Source organism: Barbatula barbatula (assembly GCF_947034865.1).
Source record: "Barbatula barbatula genome assembly, chromosome: 12".
NCBI classification, from domain to species: domain Eukaryota; kingdom Metazoa; phylum Chordata; class Actinopteri; order Cypriniformes; family Nemacheilidae; genus Barbatula; species Barbatula barbatula.
The window spans coordinates 2469476-2492382 of NC_136775.1; the positions used below are offsets into that span (position 1 = coordinate 2469476).

Sequence of the window (22907 nt, forward strand, 5' to 3'; positions counted from 1 at the left end):
GAAACGTCCTCACATTGTTAGAAGTTTAAGGAAGGATGCGATATCAATATGTCCCGTTATTCTCATGACTGAGGAGGCGTCACTGTGTGTAAGATACATTACGCCTTATCTTCCTTCCCCGCTATTGCAATAAATGCAGTTTGGGGCTTAAACACAGCATATTCTTTACTGTTATATATCAGTCTGAAATATGTGCAATTTAGATTTTGTATTTCAACCGTTTGTCTTCTCATTATCGTGTTACAGGTGCGGAACAACCTACCTTATGTTTTCGAAAACGTGTGTTTTTTTGCCGTTTCATGCCAAGCCATTAGGCGCTTTGCAGATAGCTGATTCATGTCCTCAGTTGCTGCTAAATATGTGCCCTCCTCCGGTGCGAAATGCAAATGAGCTCTAACAGACATCACATTATTACCTCATTTGTCTTCGCCCGATGGAATTGCAAAGTTCAAATTTTATTGCGGTTTTTCGCGTGCCCGTTATTAGAGACCCATGGGCAGCTCATTGGAATTATTATTGTGTTAACACAATAAATGAAGTTAATATATGAACTTAAGGGGACAGAGCAGAACTCCTTTTTTCTTTTATGTTATGCGTTCATTAGTTTGCCCATAATGACATCAGTTCGAAGGGTACAGAGGAGAATTTATAGCGTATATAGATCCAGACCTCTCCCATGAAGGCAGAGGTACCCGACTGGGCGTAGTACATTTGTCTAATGCGATAGATCACCCAAATATGACTTTCTTTCGGGATTTATTCGCTCTGTCATTCCAAAGCTGTTTGTATGTCTTTCTTCTTTAGAACACAAAAGAAGATATTTTGAGAAATGTCTCTGCGGTTTTGCGTTCAAAGGATGGAAGTCAATGGGGGCCAAAAACTTTCTTCAAAATGTCTTCTTTTGTGTTCTTCAGAAGAAAGTCTTACAGATTTTGAATGACATGAACGTGAATACATGACGGAAGAATTTTCGTTTTCGACCGAACAATACCGCGCAATATTTCTGTGCTTATCAAACTAAAGGCAAGCGGCAGGAGCCCACAAGCGTGCGTCTCCAAACACACCGGGGGGCGATTATGCAAACAGGACGTTGTTAATGTAAAAGTGAGCATTGGAAATAATATGGAACAAGCCGAGCATGTCGTTCGACTGTTTACTTCCAGGCCTGATTGAAAGCACTTTCCCAAATTTGTTTTGTCTGGTAATTGATGCATTGCTTTCTCGGCTCCCAAGTCCCCGGTGAATTTCTCCACTTATAGCTCTGTGGTACAACAAGGCCGCTGAGAAACAAAGCGAAACGCACAGACGACATACGCTGCAGCCAAGTAGCGACCCCCTTGAGCCCGTGAAGATCTTGTTTATTAAGAATAGTATGTTTCGCTTATATTTGATGGTGGCTGAAGCACTCTGGAATGGAGAAACTTAATTAAAAGGCACAGTTCTCACTCTGTCTGATTGAGACCGCGTAGAGAAATCCCCACCGGCCCCGATGCTTCATTGATTCCTGTGGCTTTCCATTAGAAATACTTCTACCGCTAATGCATGGATGCTTTTTTCTCTTTCCCGTTACAGGTTATTCAAATCAATTTCGAAGAGTTCGACTTGGAGCTCGGATACGATACGTTGACCGTCGGAGACGGCGGAGAGGTCGGCGACTCGAAAACCATCATACAAGTGTAAGCTTCAGTGTTATCGGTTGCAAATGAAAATATTTGTTCTGAAAAGCTGTCTTTTTTTATTTGAAACCATGTGCTGGTGTAGAGCGAAAAATAAATTGTGTGCATATATTTGAAGTATAAAAATTATATTTATTATCTTATCTGCAGCAGATACGGATGGCTTTCATTATAATGCGAGTGGTCTTGTTTGATTCATGGTTATTATCGTAGAAAAGGTATTAAATGATTTCTATTAATTGAAATCAAATCAAATATTATTGATTTTTTTATTTTACTAAACAAAAATTGGATTGTCGAACATTCAAATAAGTTGATAAAATAATTTTAGGCACTAGACATCAAATAAAAACTAAACTAAACTTGAAATCAAACCTATATAGCGCTATAAAAAAATAAGTTATTAATAAATTAGTAAACCTTTAATAAATTATATATAATTATATATATATATTTATTTTATTCATTTTTTTAATTGTAATAAAGCTGAAAAAATACTAAAATGAAAACTACATCAACTCTGATTTGATTTGGCAGTATAGACCAAGTACAGTATGTTGACACATCTAATCTCAAACAAGCAAAGAAAATCCTGATTCTGTGATGCTGCCGTCTTTACCATAATTAACTTTAACAGTCTTTATCTTTAGTTTATGTATTTTGGTTCAGCTGTCGAGCTTGCGAGCTACAAAACCGTAACAAATGCCCAGTTTTAAATCCTTTTTTTTGTACAAGAAGTTTTCGTCTTTCGGAACATCTTCTGGCAGTCTCTTCAGCGAATGTCTGCGGCCGGCTCCTGGTGCATTTACCTGGAGCCGTGCCAGACCCGAATCCATTTAACACTCACACAACGTTCTTCAAGGACAAAAGGCCTCTAACTCCCAGAGATCGAATACATTCAGCATACTTGAATGAAAGCCTTCTGTTATCTGTGTACTGCTGACATTTTATGATTTTTACCATATTTGTGTACTCGTAAAGCATCACATGTCCGCGTGCTTTTTCGGTGTCTTATTTCTCCCCGGTTCACAACTGAAGATTATGATAATGATGAGGTTGATCCGTTGGGTCAGATTTTGATCAAAATTGATGGCAAAATTGATCGCAAAACGTCGCATATTTGTGTAGTAATGTAGGTAGTCTCATGGTACGACAGCACGCTGCATTCACACCTCTCTTTTGTTGACTCCGTATCGACAGGTTAACTGGCAGTTTTGTTCCCGATCTGATCGTCAGTATGACCCATCAGATGTGGCTGCACCTGCAGTCGGATGAAAGCGTCGGCTCTATTGGCTTTAAGATCAACTATAAAGGTGAGTCTGTTTTCTGCCTGAGCTGCTTAGAGCGGTCACATAAATCACAGAGCTGAATCAAATGCTCTGCCGTTGCTTTCACGACGCCTCTCGTCTTTCACCCTCCCGCAGAAATTGATAAAGAAAGCTGCGGGGACCCGGGCATCCCCCTGTACGGGCTCCGAGAGGGCGGCGGTTTCTCCAACGGAGACGTACTGCGATTCGAATGCCAGTTTGGATTCGAGCTCATCGGCGAGAGAATGATTTCCTGTCAGAATAACAATCAGTGGTCGGCTAACATCCCCATCTGTATATGTGAGTGCAACATTGACCGTTCCTTATGGGGATTCTGTCATTATTTAGTGTAGTTGAGGTCGAAGCTTTGATACGCACAGAGTGATTAAATGTTTACTCAATTGCACTGTGAGTCACTTTTGAGCGGCCGAGTGCATGAATGTTAATGTAATGTTAATTTACTCATCCTTATGTTGTTCCAAAGCCAAATGCTTTTACTGCCTTCATGGAGCTGAAAAGCAGACGCTGAGATGAAGTATTTATTAATGTATAAATATGAATATAATTGAAAATTATATTATTATTTATCTACCTTTGTGTACACCATGTTATAGTTTTAAGCCTAAGAAAATTTACAAAAACGTAATGTCGCAAATATTCCAATATTCAATATCGACACTCAACAATGGATACAATCGCTCTCTCCCCCTTCATTAACTTGTATTTTGGTACATATTCATTTGGGAAAAATAATGAATTTAACAGAAAACATATTTTTTATAAATTTGCCGATATTACGAAATTATTTTTATCAAGATTTCTTTACAATAATTGTGCAATAAAAGTCTGATGTTGTGGCAGTTCTAGCCACACCCACTCATTTATATATCATAGTATAAAATTCGGTAGATATTACGGTAATATTGTTATCAAAACTTCTTTACAATAATTGTGTAGTAAAAGTCTGATACTGTGGCAGTCCTAGCCACACACACGCACACGCACACGCACGCACGCACGCACGCACGCACACACACACACACACACACACACACACACACACACACTCTCATTAATATACCGTGGTACATAATAATGCAAATATTGCAATAATTTTGTTATTAAGGTTCTTTACAACAATTGTTTAGTAAAAGTCTGTGACAATCCAAGCCACACCAACTTATATAACTTATATATATATATATATATATATATATATATATATATATAAATATATATACCGTGTAACACAAGTGAAAGGAAAATCTATTGCGGTTGACATTTTCTACTCTCACAGTGATGTATGCCTTCACTCCACACCGCCCTAAATGGAGCCGTTCCTTCTCTCATGTTTATCAAACATTTAAATGTTTTGAAGTCAACTCAATCGCCAACTCAGTCAAAAGCAGCCGGCGTAGGTCACAACCACCATAAACACCGGCCGCATCAGAAGATCTTTATTATGTGCGAGTTCTTTGACCTGCCTGCGTGAGAGCTCATTATGAAGATAAGTGCTGCCGAACCTTTGAATCTTTTGGAGTAGATAAGACACACGTCTAAATGAAATCATGTCACGAGGTCAGACTAATTAAAACCGCGCTTTATTTCGTCTTGTAAACAAAATGACTGCCGTGCTGTTAAATATATGGCTTATAGCTTCGAGAAGACAGCTGCACGCCGAAAGATAACAAGAGAGTAATTCTTTGGGAACGAAAGCGACGTTGTATCACGGACAGGTTTTCTTTAGAGGGTTTTAAACTCCAGATACCTGCACAATGCGATTAAATACCATTACAGCTTTGACTACAACACAATACACTTTTAAGGGAACAAGTGCAGCTTTCAAAAGATTTCCAGGAATATGATACCTTTTATGACATTTGCACCACATTGTTAGCCATAATGAGGCATGTTCGTGAACGAAACAAAACGAATGGACTTTTATCCATCAGACATGACTGGATTGATGGAGTCGGGTGGTTTGATGCGAGTTTATTACATCAGTACTTTAAGTTAAAGAAGCTTTTTTTATATGTTAAGAATGATCAATTATACCAGCAATGTCGATAATGTGACTGACGCGGCATCTTCTTCCCTCTCAGTTCCCTGCATGTCCAACTTCACGGCAGCGATGGGTACCGTTCTGTCCCCGGACTATCCGGAAGGTTACGGCAATAACCTCAACTGCGTGTGGTTGATAATCGCTGAAGCGGGCAGCCGCATTCATCTGGCCTTCAATGATTTTGATCTGGAGCCTCCTTATGATTTCCTGACGGTGAGGGACGGAGAACTCGCCGATGCCGTGGTTTTGGGACGCTTTTCCGGAGCGGAGGTGCCATCCCACCTCACCAGCAACTCCAACATCCTCCAGCTGGAGTTCCAGGCAGATCACTCGATGTCCGGCCGCGGTTTCAACATCACTTATAGCAGTGCGTGTCTCTCTGTTTGAATACCTCTTGAAATAACAAACACAGACGTTTGGGAATTATGCGATGGACGTATTAACGTTACACAAGCAGAAACAGTCCAGTTTATAATATTGAAAGTTTTCACAGCTCTGCATTCTCTCAAACAAACTTCATGAGCTGCTTTTTAACAAGACTCATCTTATTCAAAAGCTCATCTTATTTAGCATAAATCTTTAGATCAAAAGGTTTTAAACAAACTGAAATTCAGTGCACAATTTGAACACTACTGTTGGAAATGTTTTTAGTTAAATAGTTAAAGGTTTGAAAGATTTCCGGCAGCATAAAGTGTAGTAGTAATGTGACGGTTCATAAAATCTGATTTTCAGAATTACTTTCAAACGTAATAAACTTATTTATTACACATACAGTATTATAAATATTTATAATAGGGCTGTACTGTATTAAATAAAAATATTCCAGATATATTCAAATATATTTCAAACTGAGAATAATATAACCAACACGTTGGGATTAAACGCATCCAGAATTAAAGTTTGTGTTTACATAATATATGTCTCTATACTGTATGTATTCAAATATACGCACGTATACATATTTAGGAAATATTTACATGTATTTATTTATATTTTCCTGTCATTTCAATTGTAAATGTTCATACATTCTTATATTTTTCTTAAATATATACATTCATGTGTATGTGTTTATACATACAAATGAATTTTTACGGTTCACAATAAACACAAAATTTAATTCTGGATGCGATAAATCATAATAAATCATTTGACAGCCCTAACTACTACAACTTCTGAAAATAAACACCGTAATACATAAAAACATTTTAAAACTACCCATTTATCGACAAAAACTATGACTATAATAAAATCATATTGATATGGTTTGCCCAAACTAATATCGCGATATGCACGTGATCATTTCGATATATCTTGCGACCCTAATATGTGTTTATTGTTATAAAATCTTTAGTTTTTGCTTAGATCATTTTTGGTACACACAAGAGTTGTGTTGTCTGGTTTCAAACAGGCTGTTCGTAGGACAAATGGAAGGACATATTTACTCGATTTAAATCGTAAGCCATTTATCCACCAGCATCAAACAGCCTAATCCTCTTCGCCGAACATCATGTCATCAGCTCGAATGAAATAATCCGCAAATATGCGCTTGACATGCGAAACGCTTCTGCTTTATTACCCACAATCCTCTGTTTTTTAGAAATTCCCTTATGGGTCTGCTGTTTTCCTTCCTTTCCTTTATGATGTCACAAGTAAAGGGCTCTGTCTTTTTGTTCAGCGTTTGGACACAACGAATGCCCGGATCCCGGAGTGCCCATGAATGCCAAACGCTTTGGTAATAATTTCCAGCTGGGAAGCTCCATATCGGTGGCATGCGAGGAGGGTTTTATTAAGACGCAGGGCTCGGATACTATAGCGTGTGAACTGGAGGCGGGAAAGGTGATGTGGAGCGGACTCATCCCCAAATGTGAAGGTATGTTTGTGGTGTGTACACGTCTTTTAGAAACGCATCTATGGAGCTTGAAGAAAAGTGGTTGAGTTCTTCATGTCAAAACCTGCGGTGGTTTCTAAAAGTCCCCGTAATTGACCAGAACGTCACATCATTTAGAAGGAGTGTTATTATTATTGAAATGGTTTCTTTATTGCTTCTTTCTCTCCAAAAATAAAGTTTCCAATTAGAAGCCAAATTGATTTTCCAAAATACCCTTTTTGAAAAGGGCCATATCACTCTTTTTATCATTCTTTTCTTTCCCTCGGGTCCACTTATAATATTAGGAAAGATTTTGTGCTAAATGTGTGGTCATTTGGTTTTACGATGACCAATTCTCACCCTCTTGTTGATCATTAAATGCAGATTTGCGGCTGTACTTTTAAAACTTCTATGCCAGCATCTATTGCACACGTCAGACGAGACGTCTTGTGAACAGCTGGTTTGTTATCGGGACCTTTTATAAAAACTTCTTCTAAATTCTGTCACGTAGTTTTAGTGTCACGCAGCATAACATTAAAGGGACAGTTCACCAAAAAAATTATATTCTGTCATCATTTAGTCATTTAGCAGACGCTTTTATCCAAAGCGACCTACAGAGAGTTCAGGGAGCAATAGGCGATATGTCATACAGGAGCAATAATACGATATGTGCTTACACAAAGTTTCAACAAAATCCAGATCAATACATGTGAGGAGAGAGAGTTAGTGTTTTGATTTTTTTTAAAAACGATTTGATAAAATGTATTAAAAAAATATATATTTTGTTTACTCACCCTCAAGTTCCAAACCTGTATACATTTCTTTGTTTTGATGTTCACAACGAAAGATACAGTATTTCAAAGAATGTAAAAATGAAACAATAGACTACAATAGTACTATCCAATTTGCATTTATTATAATGCGAAATAATGGTTAAATCATAACATTAACTCAGCCGAAATAAACCGCAAATGCATGTGACGTACAAAACATTTTTGATTATTACCCAAAATCCTCTGTTTTTTTTTTATTCCATTGTGTGTCTGCTGTTTGATAATGATCATATATCTAAACGTTGAGGGCTTACGGATGAGGTGGTGGCTTCGATTCCTGTCAAGCTTTGTCATAAATAAGCATTTGTCGAATGCATAAATGTCAACATTTGACTCTGTCATGAAGTCTGATGGCACATTATACCTTTTTTTGCTCGAGTTCTTTAATTACCAAGTAGGTTTTTTAAAATGATAGTTCACCCAAAAATGAAACCCTTATGTCATTTCATACCTGCATTACTTTCTTTTGTTGAAACTAGTAACTTTGTATCTGCACCTATTGTATTATCGCTCCTGTATGACATATCGCCCATTGCTCCCCGAACTCTCTGTAAGTCGCTTACAGTTGTTATGAAAAGGTCCCGATAACAAACCAGCTGTTCACAAGACGTCTCACACAAAAGTAGATATTTTGAAGGACGTTGTAAACTGGCCTGCACTGGTTTTGTGTCCATACAATAGAAGTGATTGGGCTGTTCGGCTTCAAAATATCTTGTTTTGCGTAAAAACGAAAGTCAAACATGTTTTTGGGTGAACTGTCACTTTAAGACATCTCTGAAAAACTATGCAGTAGTAAGAATGGGTGATTTTCTGAACCTTGAAATGCTACCTAGAACCTGTGAAGAACTGTGTGTGGTTTATAAAAAGACTTCCTCCTCAAATATACATGAAATAACAGAACGGTGTCTGTTTCCCGCAGCACCCTGCGGGGGCCATTTCACCGCGCCGGTGGGAGTCATCTTGTCCCCGGGGTGGCCCGGCTACTACAAAGACTCCCTGAGCTGCGAGTGGGTCATCGAGGCCGAGGTGGGACGTTCCATCAAGATAAGCTTCGACAGGTCTGTCGGAAAGCGAAGAGAACCGAACGCAGCACGGCTTTATTCCGATTCATATCTGGGGACGTCTGCCTTGCGGGGGGGACTAATCTCTTTCAGCACATATCACAGTTACACTATCAAGAAATGAAGTTGAATTCGTTTATTTTTTATGAGAGAAAATAGCGTCTGTGACAGCCATAGCTGCTTGTGATGCTGAAAGCGTTTTAAACGGGAGGACAGAATCAACATTAGGAATGAAAATTAAACAGTGTAACATCATTAATGATTCATGCCCCAGTGCATTCTGGGAAGATGCGAGAGAGCCGTTCAGTGTTGGCATATTTGAACAAAAAAATGTAATGCAGTTTCGTCGGATGCTAACTTTCGGTCTGTGTTTGTTTATCGGTATGGCTCGTGGCTGATACATTTATATTAATATTTTATTGTATAAAATGTATTACATAAACAATTTGTTCAATGGTTCGTGTAACTTTGCCTTATGTCCTATTAACCCAAAATAATAGTATACTTTTATCTTGCTAGCTAATGTTATTTATTTTGGTTGTTATCAGATTATCTACAGGGACTTTATTCGTTGCGGATGTGTACCGGAAGTCACAAAGCATGCATGCGCAGTTTGTTGTTAAAATGAAACCGTCTATATGAAAAGTGGCATTAATGTACAATACTTCTATTGAAAGTTGTTAAGAAATTCAGAAATGCGACCTCAATCGCATGCGTTATTTCCACATTAAGAAAGTTGTTTTACAGGATAGAAATACGCCAGCGCAGCAACATTACTGTATATGTTTTGTAGCATAAGACATGTAATCCTTTGGGTTGTGTAGGTTTTTATAGTGTGTTTCTGTAACGGTGCGCCGTGTAAGGCGAGTTAATAAAGTATAATGTCAAATGTAATTGAATCGTAAGCCCTAGCTGATCGAGGCAAAGTTCATGTGTAGAAACCTATGAAGAATGATATTGTTTCATAGTAACGTTTGTCACGCCGCGTAGACGCAGCGCACATGGGAGAAGCTTTGCCATTACTGTCTCCATAAATGATTACATAGCGTTATGTCGGCGTGGCCTGTTACGTATCTTCTGTTCTAGCCGTATAAATCTGGCGGGCCGCGTGGCGCCCGTGAAAGGGGAATGGAATTAATCTTTATCAAGTTACAAATGGTGGACTTTATTTCATTAGCATGGCAACCCTTCCCTCGAGTCGAGCAATGAAATGGCATCAGAGATGAAGTCTGATACAGAGACTCCCGGGAGCTAATGCCTGGAGATATAACACAAAAGAGCGTTTGACTGGGATTTCGGATCGCTGAAAGTAAAGCTTGGCAGCTCCTCTTTGACATCACGCATCGAAAGGAATAGATCATCCAAAAATGACTATTCCCGTTCGTCGTGTTGTCACCTAGCTCATGATATCTCAGCTATTTCTCCTCGACATCAATGAGATTAAATAGAGAAGAAATCCAGCAATCTCACAGTCTACGGTTCCTTTAAAAGCCAGCTCACCATTGTAGATCTGTGTTTATTCATCACATTACCGGTTTGATCCCGTCAATAAACAGATCCGCCGTCGCCGGTCGCATCTGTGACTTCTCATTAACACGCCCGTTCGACGGGAAACAGCGGCCCTATCGGGTGTAATGAGCCGTTTTTGCGTTTATATGTGCCGACCGAAACGCGGCTCTTATTATCTCTCTATGGTTTCTTTTTTCCGGCAGGTTCCAGACAGAACTCAATTATGACTTTGTGGAGGTTCATGATGGGCCTAATCTCCTCTCGCCCCTAATCGCCTCTCTAAACGGCACCCAGGTCCCTCAGTTCCTGTTCAGCAGCGGCAACTTCCTGTATCTTCTCTTCACCACTGATAACAGTCGCTCCAACAGCGGCTTTAAGCTCTTTTATGAAAGTGAGTCGGCCGTTTCAATACGCCGTGTGCCTTTTGCCCGAGACATGATATTTCGACCTGAATCATATCAGACTCCACACACGAGCAAACAGCTTGAGGATTTCTCTTTGAAACCTCACTCTCTTTATGTATATATATTGTCCACGCTCTTTCTATTTATATTTCAGTTTTTTAACGTAACAAAAAACTGGTGGTTTATTGCCAAACCATTTTGCTCACAATGACTGCTGTGAAATAACAATAACGGAACTGGACGCAGTTATGTTAGTCGTTCAATAGTATAATCACATAAATATGTTATATGAAAGTAAGTGGGTTAAAATGATAAAGTACAGAGTGAACTAAAATAGCAGCAATTTACAGAGGTAACGGTTACTCTGTCTTTGTGTTGAAGTGTATAATCTTCGTCGTGTAATTGTATATTCATATCGCCAACCTCTCATTGCGAAAAATATAAACAGATACAAAATACAAAAGAATGAAAATTGAATAATGAATACATTAAAACATTGAGAGAAACTGTGATGGGAAATGTGGTTTTGCCGTGCTCGGCTGCAGGTGTTACTCTGGACACTCACTCGTGTTTGGATCCTGGCGTGCCGGTGAACGGGATCCGTTACGGTAAGGATCTGGCCATCGGCTCGGTGGTGTGGTTTGGCTGTGAGCCCGGCTATAGACTGAGCCATGAGGAGCAGCTGGTGTGTGAGGAGAATCACTGGTGGAGTCGCCCGCTTCCCACATGTGACGGTGAGCTGCTGTTAAACATTAATCAAGCATTATACCGCTGGTTTAAATGGGTTTATTGTTCAAAACATTAAATGTTGCATTATTGCGACTGTTACCGACAAAATGCTGGGTTTGCTTCAATGTATGTTTGTGTCAAAAACATCCCTTTACATGGAGTTCTACGGTAGTCCTAAACGGACATACGGCTATATACAGAGTGCATTTCATAATTATATTACGTACTTAAACAAAGAAGCGAAGACGTGACGACATCTTAGCCCTGTGTCAGCCACCGCAGTGCTTTAAAAGGGAGGGTGTGAGCCATTGGTTGCAATTCGCATTCTCGCCTGCTAGATGTCGCTAAACTCTCCACATTACTCAATTGAGTTTAAAAAGGGAAATGCAGGGAATGATTTAAAACGATCCATCTAGAGTTGACTGAATTCTGTGAGTAGTATACCAGAGTCAGAGGCCAGTGGTAATAAGGAAGGTTTTGTGGAAAAAATACAATATCTGATGATGTCAGCAAACCCTCCTAGATTGACTTGGGAAAAAAATGATGTATATGATTTGTGCCTGAAATAAGAAAGGAATAAAAAAACCTCTTTGACAACAAAGTAAGAAAAAGGCCTCATTGGAACATAGGTTTCATTATTTTACTTAATTGTGGTAAGATAAAAGTATATTTTCTTCTGCTAAAATATACTTGCTGTAAAACAGCAAAATGGCTGCAATTGTTAGACGGTCCCTTCCTGTTTGAGTCAAAACTACAAAAAAAGATTTTCTTGCTCAGTTTTTGGTGCTCTTGTGTTTTATGTATAAAACCAACCAATATCATCTGCCAATGGGTGCAAAAATACATTTGAATTATGCATTTAATATCAAGATCATTTTAGAACCATGCACAACACCAGAAATGCGTATTTAGTAAATGGGAAACGGAATTTACACCCAAAAAAGCAATGAAAGCAGGTTTGGCTCATTCGGCTCATTGGATTTGAATGACTTTCTGTCATTATGCATGAGCAGAATATGAGCAGGAGGTATTTTGGGTTTGTCACAGCGCTGGAGGGTGAACGACACTCAGACAGACTTGGAGACTCAGGCAGATGTTGAGCCGGAGGCTGTAGACTCTTTTATCATCTCATGGGGAACACCGTTGACATTCATTATCATTAAAGTCATGGAGGAACTCCACGTTCTTTCTTCACATTCTCGAGTTCAGGTCTTCAGTTTCTTCTTGAGAGACAATAAATGTGGCCAAATGCCAGTTCACGCATCGATGCTGTGTTCCAGATCCTAGTTAGAGATTCACTTTAGACACAAAGCCTGTCCTAAAAAATTGATGGCATGAATAGTCTGCCTTCCAAGACACCTGTTAGTCAAAGCAGTTTTATAAAAAGATTGATTTCAGGTAGGATGTTGTCGTAGACTGATAGGTTTTTGTAGCTCAGTTGGTAGAGCATTGCATCGGAAGCACAATGGTCATTTAACACACAAATTGATAAAAATGTAGACATTCAATGAGCTGTAAGTCCATTTGGATAAGTGTATGCCGTACGCGTAAATGGAAACATCGTCAGGTCTTATAAGGGAGTCAATTCCTTACTGTATAGTATTCAAGATTATGAGAAGTGTGTGCAAAGTAGCATGTTAAAAATAGTATGCCAAAGAAGTGGGTGTTATATCTTGGATTGGACTTTATGGATGCAAGTGTGCATCTATGTGTGTTCTTTCCATAATATAACCCATATGCCCTTGCTGTGTACTGTAGTTAGTTGTTTCAGCAAACTGTCAAGCTAGAAAGTAGACCAAACAGTATCTGTATCGTGATGATATAGTAGTTTGGACCAATCCAGACCTGCTGCATACTCAGTAGTATGTACTTTCCTTGAGCACACACTAAAGGGATTGCTTCCCGGTCTCTCTGGGTTCATGTACTAGTCATCTCAGCATTTACCAGATGAATCTGAAGGGCACTGTTAACAGCTAAAACACGCCGCCCAAACACTTCAGCTGCTGTCAAACACGTGCGGTTTTCAAAACACAGCACAGGTTCACTTAAATGTTGATTCTTTGCTTTGACAATTACTCATGATCTATATTTCCCACCTGATCGATCCCGGCTAAAGCTAAAGCCCTGCCGAGATTATGCTACAAGGCCTTTTAAGAAATCGCTTTGTTGGAAAACGCTGAGATAACGTTTCTTCAGACACGTTGAGTCACTCTTTAATTTGTGTTTGTGTGTTCTGAAATGATATGTAGGCTACTGTGAGTTTGCATTTCAGATACTTAAGAAACATTTTAAATAAATAAACATTTTTGGTATATATAAATCAATGAAAAGTGATATGTATTTTATAAATACTACAATCATATGCACAGTATATATGTTATACAGAGAATTTAATTTATATAAAAATATACATATTAGTTTAAAAAAAAAAATATATATATATATATACTTAAAATATCTCAATTTTTTGTAGGCTTATTTGAATGCTTTTTAATAATTTTTAATCTTAAAGCCTCCTTGGAAGTTTGTTGAAGCTGTCTGGTTAAGAAACATTTGTCTATTCTTCATATCTTAACATCTTGTTGTTTACTGGGTAGGGACCAGCATGTTAATAAATCTTAAATGCAGTGCTATGGGGATGTGTACTAAGTCTATCAGTAGCATCAAGATTAAGACTGAGGATTTGATCGCTCAAACCTCATTGAAATACTCATCCCGAAACATTACTTTACATCATGTAGTTTGCTGAGAACGGTGTGCTGTTCGTTTTCTACGTTAACAAACGCCTCGTAGACAAACGCTGTATTACAATATATTTTATAGAAATAGGATGTTGTAGAGACTTGGACCTGTATGCAACCGCCTGGCAATTTCCTAGTACATCAATGGAACCGCATAGTAACACCCTGACAACAGGCAAGACTTTTTCTTCCAAAAATATAAAAATCGTGACCTTTGCTGAGAGATATTTGAAAATGCGGGAATCTTCTCATTACCGTCATTAACCTTTCAGTGATATTTGTGCTTGCGGTGAAGGTGAGTCTGTGTCCCGCTACAGAGCGTTAAACACTTTGAGAACTGTTGCATTTGCCTCTGCACTCTTATTTAGTTCCTAAAGCTTGCCAGGTTTTTAAGATTCACCGTGTGTCTCCCTGCAGCTCTGTGTGGAGGTGATGTGCAGGGTCTAGAGGGAATTATCCTCTCTCCCGGCTTTCCAGAGCTCTATCCCAACTCATTAAACTGTACTTGGACAGTGGAGGTCAGTCATGGCAAAGGTACGTAACCGAGAGACAGCGCATTAATCTTTATATGCTGTCAATAAAAGATGACAGCCGCTTCTTGAGTGTCGGATCAATCGTCATCTTAAATTCATCATCTGCGCGTCTCATGAACACATTGAATGTGCGTTCTTAAATACATTTATGTATCTTCCTTTAAATGTACATCATTTGTTTGAAAAACGTACTGTATTTTCGTAAAAAAGGTGAAGTGACAGGCATGCAATGAAAATGCACAAATATTGACCGGGTTGGGTTTTTGGTGTGAGCGTTTGAGTTTTTTGAAGAATGCAAATCATTTACAAACTTTACCTTTAAAGATGTAAAAAGCCTTGAAATTGTCACTCCTTATTCACGGAGACTGTGGACTGTCTTTAACTTCAATTAACAAAAGCAATAAACGTCACATCTCTAAACAAAATATACGAACAGAAATCTGACATCAAAAGTGATGCATAAGACTGCTCAAGTCCGATCATGTTGTGCGTTTTTTACGTAACTTGCCTCTTGATGCTGTGACAGTATGATTGGTGTCAGTTGTCATCATCTGATGTTCCTCCACTTTTCAGGAGTGCAGTTCACGTTTCACGCCTTTCACCTGGAGGATCACCATGACTACCTGCTCCTGACCGAGAACAGCAGTTTCGTGCGCCCTCTCGCCCGGCTCACCGGTTCACAACGACCCCCGCCAATCAACGCTGGCCTGTACGGCAACTTCAAGGCGCAGCTTCGCTTCATCTCTGACTTCTCCATCTCCTTCCAGGGATTCAACATCTCTTTTTCAGGTGAACGAGATAGGCGTGTAGCACACTCTTATCAAATGCTGTCTGTGGCTGCGTACTATCCACACTTGTTTTATCAGTATATACTCTACAGTGTGTATTTGCTGTATGCATGGAGCATACAGATGATTTACATTAGCTGTAGTATTATACTTTCGTGAGTACGAATGAGTCGTATCAAAGTCTGTTTACGGAAGTCGTGCCACTCGGCGGCCATGTTTGCAATGCCTCTGGACACCTATTTACCTCATAGCAGGTCCACAGTGCCATGGGAGAAGGCAGATATTTCTTAAAATCGCTGTCATAAATCACAATTAAATTGCGTTATTCAGATCAATAATTAAACATGACATGAACTTTGTATCATAACTTTGGTTTGTATGTTTAAATTGCGACCTTTTTCGAGGTCACGAGAGCCCCGCCCCAGAGAATAGTCAGTCTTTTATTTATTAACGATTGGTTTGTTTCATTGGAAGGCGGGACTTCGTTCGCTAGTGCGGCCATATTGCACGTTGCATTCCTCTTCATTTATTGTAATGGCAGTGGCGCATCTTGTTAATATTAATATCTTTGGTCATATGTATATAGTACATACCACAAAGTATGCAGTATGCAATATAAAAGTGTTTCATTTTTTAAAACATGGCCTGTAAATTTTTTTTTTTAAAATGCTGCTTCCGTATTTTGACGCATTGCTGAGTAAAATGGTTGTTGCTTTAATCTTTCTCTGTGATGTGATTGGATGTATAAAAACAGACGTTGCATTTTAAAATGGAACTGGCAGCAGACTGACAGTCGAGGGGGAGGAGTAAATGGATGCTCCGCCCAAGGCGTCTAACATCCGTCATTTTAGATTGATAGTCAATTCAGGATGGATGTGCATTTTCAGATTTTAACTGAAGATTATGAGGGACACGAATTTTGTAAAGAGAACGACCCACATTTCCATGAAAAAATAAAGCCACCCTTATTTATTTTGCTACTTTAGTTGTGAACAGTTCATCCGTGTCATTTTTTGTATTTATCCGTTTCTGCGAGCTCATTTAAGAACGAATAATATTTTTTCCAATCAGTTTGCAGTAAAGAAACAAGCCACACCCTCTATTTATCTCATTTGATGTGTCATTATACTTTGAAATATGCCTCAATACTGAAGCAATGAAGTCAATTTTGACTTCTGGTTTACGCAGACAAATCTGCTTAATACCATTCTTACATAAACCCAATGAGTTTCTTAAACTAAAATGACATAAACGACATTAAACGTGAGAGATTTATGAAAGAATGCAATTAATTTTATATTTTTTTTTCAAGAAAAACTAAATGTAAGATAATAGAAGCTAATAAAATGTATTTAAACCAAACATTATCACAGAAATTGGCTGGTGTCACGAAGAAGGCCTGCTGTGTTTATCATTTATAACGTGAAAAATAATGTAGACATGAGGAGGACAATATCTGAAGTTATTCTTGGACAACAACGTCCAGCATCCTTCGAACCTTTCTATGAAGAGTCACTGCAGCAATTAGATATAGATGCCGCCTGGTACATTGATAAAATAAATCGATTGGCAACAGCTTGAGTTGTGTCTCAGTGGCATATTGAAAGTGTGGGATTTATCAGCGACGCCTGCAGTGTCCACGTCATACTTCAGTAGTGAACTGCCGGCTGATATCAGCACTTGCTTTGGGCAGCGTTTTCCATTAGTCACAGATTCCCCACGGTCCCCAGCACACGCCCGCCGGGTTCAACCGGCCTTCCGTCTAATGGAATTACTTCATATTTTGATGCCAAACGGGGAAAGAATCCGACAGTACTTGAGAGTTAAATGTGAGTCATAAACACAAAGAAGTTAGTGGTATTTTGAAGCTGATTCACAAGCACGGATCATTTTTTACGCTCGGTTTGTGGCCCGGTTAACAGCAGGCACTGATTGAGGACTTTTATTTCAGATGACACTTTGAAAATGTATTTCTTTCATGCTGGTTTATTATAATACAACGGTATTTTAAACTCTTTTTTCAAACATTGACATTTCAAATTGACTTAGTATTGAATAAAGAGTTAATTGGTAAAACATGTTTTTTTAAATATGTTTTTATAACGTTATTAGGGTTTTATTTTGTTAGTTAGCTACATTTTGTCTAGTATTTTAACTTGATCTAAAAAACAAACTGCAGTTTGATTGATATTACTTAGAATGTACAATGAAAAACAACCTTTTTAAGTATTATATAGTATATATACACCATATGTTAGCATAGATATGTATACATAGACGCCACATTTGGCTGCTCCAGAGACGATATGTCAGCCATCTTGGAACAGTCAACATTTCTCTTGCTTTCATCACTCGAAATGAAAGTCAAAGAGTTTTGCCACAAAATTTCATCTGGTTTTAAAAAACGACTAGAAGTGTGTTGGTTTGTGTTTTTGTAGTATTGAGTTCAAGTGGTTAATAAAGTTTTCAATATAGAGTAACTTCATATGGGTCATATCCATTCACCTTTATCTAGTTGTACCGTGTTAGTTAAGCAATTATAATGTTTGGCTCTACAAAACATTGGATATTCAATTCATACAGGTTTACTTATTGTGCACAAGCACGAATGAAATTACGAGTCCACGTTTACATCCTGACATACTCTTTACTTTTCGCATGCAAAAACTAATTCTGTCTTTCATCCCAAAAAAAGACCCCGAGTGACTTTAGGTGCTGGCAGGTTTTATTTTTGGCAAACTTTTCCTGTTAGGTCAGAGTTATACCATTTTAAAGGACACGACATTGTGACAGCGGGCCAAAGTGCTAAAGCGAGCCCATGGGTTTGACTGGTGTTTACACAACCATCATATACATTAATTAAGGGCTGAAGTTCTGAATACTCATACAATTATCCACGGCCCCAGCTCATGTATTAGCCTAATTGAAATTCCCAGATGAAATCTAAGCTTGACCTTTAACTGGTATTGAATATTGATGAGTTTGACAGAAGCAGGCATGCATAATGTAAGAAAAATGAGGTGTGAAACTGCAGACGAAGACCTGCTACCATTAGCATTTTTTAGCATTGAGTTGAGAGAAAGTTCAGGAACAGGAATTGATCTTTTTTCATAGTAAGAAATCTAGCGGTTATCTGTCCAGGTACACGCTGACACGCTGGAGGTGTTTGTATGCTAAACACGTCTGTGTTCCCAAAGTTCATTTGAATATGGAGATATGAGATGATTGTTGCTCAGAGGAAGTAAAACGTGACAAACAAGAGATTCGTGTTCTTCTGCCATCGACCGTCAAACTCTGTGCCGGAATCTCATTTACACCCCACCTGCGGTCCTCCGGATACCATTGTATGTCATTTACGTCTAAGAAACGATGAAGGATGATTTTTCCACTGCTAAATCTAATAGTTTGAGTGTTTGTGAAAGCTGGGGTTTTGTTTAATCTCTGTGATTTGTCATCCTACATTATAAACAATTCTCAAGACTAAACTCAACTAGTTGCAACTTTAGTACAACTGCAGCGCCATGAACATCAAGGTCATAGGGTTCAATTCCCCAGAATTTCTTTATATCAAATAAATATATTATGATAAACTCTATGACTTGAGTAAAACTTTGGTTTTAAGCAGGGGTTTTTAAACTGGGGTCTCAAGACTCCCGGAATATAAGGGGTCCCCAGAATATATAAAAAAAGACAGCAAAAGTTGTACAATTCTGAAGCAAGATTATTACAGTTTCATTTCTACAAACAACGTTGTCTTTTTAATATCACACTAACTGTTTGTCTATTGGTTGAAATGTTTCTATCTGCAAGAAAATAGACGTGTATTTTGGAAAGGCAGGAAAACCTCCCCCGGGGTTAAAGCATCTGCCAAATGCAATGCATTAAAAATGTAATTCCTTTTTATAACTTTTCTATCCCAAACATTGACCGATTTATTTAGACTCATTGTATACATTTTATAATACAGTAAAAGATGCGATGCTCAAGCAGAGAAACTGATTGTTGTTTGTACACTAAATACGTTTCAGAATATGACCTGGAGCCCTGCGATGACCCCGGTGTGCCTCAGTTTGGCAGACACAGCGGTGGAAGTTTTGGCATCGGTGACACCCTGACGTTCTCCTGTGACCCCGGGTACCGGCTGCAGGGGGCTCGTGAGATCTCGTGTCTGGGTGGCGGGCGGCGCATATGGAGTGCACCTATGCCAAGGTGTGTGGGTACGTGGTCAGCTGCTTCATTCGCTTCCAACTGTCTTCACATGGTTGCATTTGAGGCGATACACGTTACAATAGTTTGGTACATAGCTGTCAACGGTATTCAATTCAAATACACGTGGGTTACTCCACAAGACGGATGGCATTCGTGTTTTTCTTTACGTATAAGTGAAAAAGTTGACTATCAAAACACATTTTTGTAAACGTATCCACAATAACGTTGTCTTTAAATTGTAATTTTTTAAAAGACGGTGTCGTAATTGACAATTTATAATAAAGTTGTGAAATAGTATGAAAAAGCTTCGGATGCTTTTCTGAATTGAAAATGTATATTTGTTGAAGCATCTTGTAGTTTCATCATTTTTTCAACCTTTTACTTATACTAAAATCTTTCTTATTATCAATTAATTAATTTAAGAACATGTTGTTTTGTCTGAATGTTTGAAATGCATAGAACGGACTATGGACAGCATTATTTCTGGTTCATTTGTTTCACAGGGAATAAAAGGTCGAGTGTGTCGTGTTGTTGTATACACTATTGACTCAAATGCAACTAATGAGGGACAATATATTTAAGATGTGTTATATTAACCAGCTGCATGTTGATATGTTCTCTCTGTCAGATGTATGCCTTATAATCTTTAAAATGGACTATTTTTACACGTTACTGTTCCACTGTGTCATTACCGTTCCCAATTGTTTGTAGCCGAGTGTGGAGCGACAGTGTCCAGGAACGCCGGGGTCCTGCTGTCTCCAAACTTCCCCCGGAATTACGAGAACAACCACGAGTGCATTTATAACATTCAGGTCCAGGCAGGAAAAGGAATCAACATTTCGTCCAGCACATTCAATCTGGCTAAAGGTGACATGCTCAAGGTAAATCTGCAAACTGACGTCAGATATGTGGAGTCATGTCCAAGTTTCCCAATCTATACAGTATATAAGAGGAGAAGTACTATGATGATAAACAAATAGCATTGGCCGAAGAATAATGAGATTAGGTTCATCACATCTCATCTTTTTTTTATTGTAACTTGTCTATTATTTAAAACATCAGCTTTGTTCTAGATTGATCTGGCAGTCCTTTTTTAGATCCATGTGGTAAGGCATCACCATGTTTGGTTGTTGGTGGGTTCCTCTGAAAATCATCCCTGGTCACACTTCTCTTCTGTCAGATTTATGATGGGCCTGACAACGCGGCAGAAGTTCTGGGAGCTTTTTCGGGTTCCTTGATGTCGGGTCAGTCTCTGACAAGCACATCCAACCATCTGTGGCTGGAGTTTAACTCTGATCAAGAGGATACGGCCGGAGGATTTAAGCTCATTTACAACAGTAAGATTTCACACCTAAACACAAACAGTTTACTCGCACGTTTGTTTATCATGTGATAATCTCCAATTACCCAAAGATTTGCAAAGCAATAGAAAGTTCTGTGTTGTTATGACAGACGCAGGTTCACAGAAAGATCTGAAAGATTCTCTGTCACTTTTCTCACCATCAGCAGGTGTGGCACAGCGTTATTTTCAATGCTGTGGGTGCGGTACACGTACAAATACTTGCGAATGTGAATGAGATCACTATGCAGTCTCTCAATCTTTCTGTCAGAATCTCTTACCTCAATTAATGTTCATTTCTAGGTTAATCTCTTCATTTCACTGTCAGCTTGAACAGTGTAATTTTCCCAGCGCACCTCACACACACCCCTGAATCTTTCATTCACTCTCTCCCGCACACACACAGATTTACTCCAGCTGGTTTCACGGGCAACGACATAAACGTTACTGCGCATGCACGCTTTTGTGGCCCAAACTTCCGGTAGACCTCCGCAAAGAGTAGAGTCCCTGCGGATTATTTAACAATCCATCCGGAGCACCGTGAGTTTTCCCGGTTTCCCGCTGTTCATGTGGACGCGATCAAGAACAGGAACACGAACGGTTTGAGGGGGACACCCCCCGGAAATCCATCGCAAACAGACCAGATGGAGGCGGAACCGGAACAGAACCCGTTTTCTTTTGGCCCACTTTTTAGTACCAGTCCGCCCCTGGGAAGAACCGTTACTTAACAGTTACACTACCCATTTAACAAATTGTTCACAGCAATACCATAGAAGAAGCATTTTTGGTTCCAAAAAGAACCATTCAGTCCAAAGTTCTTCCATCTCTTTCTTGCCTTTTTATAATGCGAAGAACCTTTTTTCGCCACAAAGACCTTTTTGGATTCTTTATGGGACCATTTAGACAAAAACGGTTATTCTATGGCATCCTGAAGCACTTTTATTTTGAAGAGCATACTTAAGGAAGTTAGCAATTCTTGACTCTCTCGATTACCTGAAAACCATAGCTGTTCTTCATCCGAGAAGCGGATGTCCTGGGGTCACGATCGCTTAATTATTTACTCTTTCAAAATAAACTTGTGCCCTCCAGTCCCGGCAGTATTGGTTTAGCACAAAGAACACAAGGTTCTCTGTGAAGGGTGCCAGCATCCAACATATTGCTTGTTACTGGAAATGCTTCACGAATTTAAAGGAACAGTTCACCCCCAAAATGCTAAATCTTTTCAACATTTACGACTCTCTTTCTTCTGCAGAACATGAAAGAAGATATTTTGAAGAATGCTGGGTACCAAACAACATCGGCCCCCATTGACTTCCATTACATGAAACATTTCTCAACATATCTTCTTTTGTGTTCAACAGAAAAAAAGAGTCAGATACAGATTACAGTTTTTTTTATCCTAATGTTAATAACTATGCCTTCAGAATGTGAATTCAGTAGCATTCCTGTGTTCTTAGTAACAATGTGGGTTAGTCACAAAAAGAGTTATGTCGTCCTAACGGCCCTTATTTGCAGCATCTTAATTAAAAGACGCTGTGTGTTATTGTCTCATAACATTATCAGTTTGCGTGTTCACATAAATGCGTATATTAATACAGCTGCGAGTTTGTAATGCTTTCTTGCTTTATGTACATAACAAGGTTGCATTATGCAAACTCAAAGTGAAATTCATAATGCCATTTCCGCCGGGAAGGGAACTCCTGGCAGGCCCGGATCGTGTTTCTTTCACCCACACCTTGTTTAATGAATTCATTTGCCGGATCATTCACTGGTTAAGATCTGATTAGGATTAAATGCTTGGTGTGATATTATTTGTGCATCTGTTTGGTGTAATTACGTGTGATAGGAA

General features: G+C 38.9%; 1 protein-coding gene across 1 annotated transcript in view; it reads left to right on the forward strand.

Annotated features, from left to right (window-relative positions):
• The window catches only part of csmd3a (CUB and Sushi multiple domains 3a), a gene marked incomplete at its 5' end in the record, with an annotated part of 185252 nt that overhangs the window by 43842 nt on the left and 118503 nt on the right, over positions 1–22907 (forward strand). The window contains 13 exons of the mRNA XM_079468986.1: positions 1573–1676; positions 2877–2989; positions 3101–3283; positions 5086–5412; positions 6721–6915; positions 8665–8803; positions 10519–10706; positions 11265–11453; positions 14607–14723; positions 15296–15511; positions 19539–19727; positions 20431–20600; positions 20900–21056. Of these exons, the coding sequence (XP_079325112.1) occupies positions 1573–1676; positions 2877–2989; positions 3101–3283; positions 5086–5412; positions 6721–6915; positions 8665–8803; positions 10519–10706; positions 11265–11453; positions 14607–14723; positions 15296–15511; positions 19539–19727; positions 20431–20600; positions 20900–21056 (2287 nt within the window). The remainder of the gene's footprint in view (positions 1–1572; positions 1677–2876; positions 2990–3100; positions 3284–5085; positions 5413–6720; positions 6916–8664; positions 8804–10518; positions 10707–11264; positions 11454–14606; positions 14724–15295; positions 15512–19538; positions 19728–20430; positions 20601–20899; positions 21057–22907) is intronic.